Raw genomic sequence first — 4,650 nt, 5'->3', positions numbered from 1 at the left:
AGAGAATGAGGAAGAGGTCCAGCTAGCCTGGCTGGAAGGAAGGCCCATCCCTCTGCTTCCATACAGGACTAATATGTATACATCTGGTAATAGATCTACATCACAGAGCTTCATATGTACAGTACAGTGCGCATGTCTGATGATGAACTCTCAATGAGTTGTTTTTTTCTGTGGTCCGAGTCTTTAGCTGTGTTCGGAATCGCTCCCTATTCACTATACAGTTATAGCGCACTATATAGGGCGTCAGCCATTTTGTTTGTAGTGTCCGAATTCTCCACAGAATTTTCGTTCCCAATATAGTCTACTATTTATTACCCACAATTCACCTTGATTTGCAGGGAACATAGCATGTACCCTACATTTCTCCATTCCCTAGGTAGTTCACTACATGGTGAACCCTATATAGGGAATAGGGAGTGAGGGAACGAGGGAGCGATTCCAAACCCAGCTTTTCTCTCCTGGGGCGGCGGTCTTTGACTCACCTGGGCAATCCTCTCAGCGCTCTCCTTACAGAACTGACTGGGGTGACCGAAGTGCTGGACCAGGTGAGGCAGGACGACACAGCACATTCAGAGGGAAACCTGAGAGAGAGAGAGAGAGAGAGAGAGGAGAGAGAGAGAGAGAAGAGAGAGAAAGAGGAGAAGAGAGAAAGAGGGAAGAAAGACAGAGAAAGAGAGAGAGAGAGAGAGAGAGAAAGAGAGAGAAAGAGAGAGAGAGAAAGAGAGAGAAAGAGAGAGAAGGAGAGAGAGAAAGAGAGAGAGAAGGAAAGAGAAAGAGAGAGAGAGATTCCAAACTCATTGATGCAGTGGTGATTAACCACCATATTTCCCTGACTAACGTCCAAGCTAATGAGATGAGCTAGAAAGGTCAGAGGTCATTTGATGAGCAGGACAGGCAGGGAACGTAAACAGAAGGAAGCATCGATCGTCACTATGTGTGTCTACATGTAGCTTGTGAGTGACAGTGGCTTCATTTTGACCCTAGGATGACCTCTCTGACGCTTCCATCTCAGGTGTACTGACGGCGGGCGACGCCCACCTATGGCCTGGGAGGTGTCTACCACCGGGACGCGCGAGACGGGCGTGAGCTGGCAGAAGAGCTGCAGGGTGAGGTCGGAGGTCGTCTGGGAGGTGAAGCCCTTGAGGAGGAGCTGCTGGAGGCCGGAGAAGCCGCTCCATCTCAGCTGGGCCTGGAGCTTCTCCAGACGCTCGCGGTTCTCCACGCGGTCCAGGGGAACCTGGGAAATGTAGTTCGTAGGGGCCGGCGAGTTAAGAATGGGGCGGGACTGGTCTTGTGGTGAATGACCAGTCAAAGTCTTTAGACTGACCAGATGAAGGTTAAATAAAATGATCTGGAATGAACTTTGAACCAGGTTTACTATCAATAGAATCATACTCATCGCCAACTATCGCCAAGAAAACTTCTAAATTAGAAATCAAGGAAAAACACTTAATATACCAATAATCAAATAACATAATCAATCACATCAATCAATAACAACAATAAACTTTAATAAACATCACCTCCTCCTACTCAAAAATCACACATCATCAACATTATCACACACATCATCGCGCGTCATAAAACTACATACTATTTACCGTAGAACTACATTACCCACCTTAGAGAGGAGTTTGTGCACCAGACGGAGAGACATCTGGTATTCGAACTCAAAGTCGGACTCCATGAGTGACACGGCCACCCAGAACACTGTGGCCAATATGGACGAGGGGTGGGACACGTGGGCGGGATCAGACAGCACGCTGGGGTCGATACGATTGGTCGATGACGTGCAGGAGCCTGGGGTGCGTCCTGGGCGCGCAAGGCCGTGATTGGTGCAGGCCTGTATGAGGTCAAAGTTTGAAGAGATGAATGAAAAAATCATATTTTTTTTACTAAGAAACATAAATCTGTAGAATAAGCAGCATTTACCGGACTGCTTGGACATTCATCTCGTTTAAAAGACTTTCTATGATATAGCAGATAGTTGGACAGACAGAAAGACAAGCAAAGAGAAAAGACAGATAGACAGACAGACAGACAGACAGACAGACAGACAGACAGACAGACAGACAGACAGACACAGACACAGACAGACAGACAAGCAAAGAGAAAAGACAGATAGACAGACAGACAGACAGACAGACAGACACAGACAGACAGACAAGCAAAGAGAAAAGACAGATAGACAGAAAGACAGTCAGACAAGCAGACAGACAAACAGACACACAGACAAGTGAACGGACACAGACTGTCAGACAGACAGACAACAGACAGTCAGACAGACAGACACTGTTACGTATTGTGTCTGTCCTGTGCTTTGTTACTGTTCATGTTTGTCTCCCCCAGGTGTCTGTCCATGCTGTGTGCACCCTCCCTTGTCATTCGTCCTGTCAATTATTGTCTCCTGCCATCCTCCTGGCTGCCACTGCTACCACCTGGCTGCCATCAGCAATCAACTCCCCAATCATCTCCTGCCCAATCAGCAGGCGGCCTTCCCCATATATATGTGTGTCTGTGTTCCCTGTTGGTGAGAGAGAGAGAGAGAGAGAGAGAGAGAGAGAGAGAGAGAGAGAGAGAGAGAGAGAGAGAGAGAGAGAGAGAGAGAGAGAGAGAGAGAGAGAGAGAGAGAGAGAGAGAGAGAGAGAGAGAGAGAGAGAGAGAGAGAGAGAGGTATGTTGTATGTGATGTTGATTGACCTTAGTTTTCTTAAAGCCTACTGTTTGTGTACTTCTGTTTGCCAACCTACCTACCTTAGTTCTAGTTGTGTTTGTGTTAACTGTGATCTTGTTATCTCCCCTTGGGTTCTTCCGCTCCTGGGAGAAGGGCTTTAGGTCAGATACCCTGGGGTATACATTTTCACCACGTAGGTAACCCTCTGTTAAACACACTAGGTAAGAGTGAGCAGCTGCCACGTCTTTTTGTAGCAGGTAGGTAAGGTTTAGGTTTAGATAGATAGCTAGTTAGGGCCTCTAGTTCAGTTTTCAGTTAGATAGTGTTAGGGTCTATAGGGTAGAGGTGTAGGGAAGGTAGGGCTGTGTTAGGGTCTATAGGGTAGAGGTGTAGGGAAGGTAGGGCCGTGCTTCTAAGTGGCACCGTTCACAGTCCTTCTCCCTAGGTCCCTTATCTCCTGCCCTCTGTTAATTCATTTATTTCCCCCTTTGTGGTTTTGTTGTCGTTGTGGTGTTTTCTGTTCATTGTCATTTGTGGTGGATGGTAATAAAACATTTTTTTAGTGACGAATGTTATCTTTGGTTTTCCCTGCCTGGTTCCCCCAGCACTCCCTCACCTAGTACTGTCTGGTTACATCGGCCCGGTGGGTCTAGACACAGGCTGTTGCGTTCCCCTCTCCCCCCTAGTTATTACACCTTTATTATTACATCCGAGTAGGGGATGTAACAGACACACAGACAGACAGACAGAGACAGAGACAGTCAGACAGACAGACAGACACTCAGAGGTCAAAGTGCTCCTTGCCTGAATGCGGTCGAGCGTGGCGCTGCGCGGCGGGTCGTGTGATTGGTTGCCGCTCTCGCCAAACTTCTTGGGGACGGAGTAGGAGCGCTGGTGACGGCTGCGTTCGGCCGAGAGCGCCGTCAGGCCCGGCCCGGGGAAGTTCAGCTGACCCGTGCTCTTCCTGTTACACGTCAGCTTCTCATTGGTCAGGAAGTCCGGAGAGGAGGTCCTAAAGCAGATAGGGGTGAAGGTGAAGGTCGAGGTCAGAATCAATTCAATAATCAATTCAATAAAGACTACGTAGACAGAGATTGGCAAGATGAGAGAGAGAAAGAGAGAGAGAGAGACAGAGAGAGAGAGAGAGAGACAGAGAGAGAGAGAGAAAGAGAGAGACAGAGAGAGAGAGACAGAGAGAGAGAGAGAGACACACAGAGAGAGACAGAGAGAGAGAGAGACAGAGAGAGAGAGACACAGAGAGAGGGAGAGAGAGAGAGACAGAGAGAAAGACAGAGAGAGAGAGAGACACAGAGAGAGAGAGAGACACAGAGAGAGAGAGAGAGAGAGACACACACAGAGAGAGAGAGAGAGAGAGAGAGAGACAGAGAGAGAGACAGAGAGAGAGAGACGCCCACCTGGTGAGAGCTGCCATCAGGTCACTGTTCTTCAGACACTCTGCCAGGTTGACCACCACCGACTCCAGGGTCAACAACACCTCCATCACATAACCCTGAATCACACACACACACACACACACACACACACACAGTTTCCAGTCTCAGTCTATGGATACAGGAAGCAGCATCACCTCGATAGAGCGACTGCCAATTATCTCAGACATGGAACAGAGTTTTGCTAATGACTTAGCTTTGATCTTGATCTGCAGGCCCCTCACAGCTAGTCTGAGGACATTAGGAGGGGTGCATGTGTGTGTGTGTGTATGTATGTATGTATGAGTCAGTATGAGTATTACTGTACATATCTATACAGTCTGGATGTACAGTAAGTATAAGATAAAATAAGTGCGCTTTCACGCCTAAAGGTCTAGACCAAGGTCCGAACCAGAATCCCGTTTGGCGCTTTCACATTTGTTATTTTTTATTGATTAGTTCCATAACTTTCGCTTTCACACCAGCGGACCAAAGGATTTTTGGTGGCAGACCTACATTATGTCATCATCGCTTGCATGGGGGTGCG

General features: G+C 47.9%; 1 protein-coding gene across 1 annotated transcript in view; it reads right to left on the bottom strand.

The window, feature by feature from the left end:
• Nucleotides 1–4,650, bottom strand: part of fryb (furry homolog b) — a gene marked incomplete at both ends in the record, with an annotated part of 48,462 nt that overhangs the window by 939 nt on the left and 42,873 nt on the right. Inside the window, 6 exon segments of the mRNA XM_084437186.1 lie at nucleotides 483–557; nucleotides 559–581; nucleotides 1,039–1,237; nucleotides 1,622–1,843; nucleotides 3,478–3,685; nucleotides 4,089–4,183. Coding sequence (XP_084293312.1) covers nucleotides 483–557; nucleotides 559–581; nucleotides 1,039–1,237; nucleotides 1,622–1,843; nucleotides 3,478–3,685; nucleotides 4,089–4,183 — 822 coding nt within the window.

The sequence above is a fragment of the Borostomias antarcticus genome (genome assembly GCF_949987555.1).
Source record: "Borostomias antarcticus genome assembly, chromosome: 1".
Lineage (NCBI taxonomy): Eukaryota > Metazoa > Chordata > Actinopteri > Stomiiformes > Stomiidae > Borostomias > Borostomias antarcticus.
This window is presented reverse-complemented; position numbering and strand designations above follow the sequence as displayed.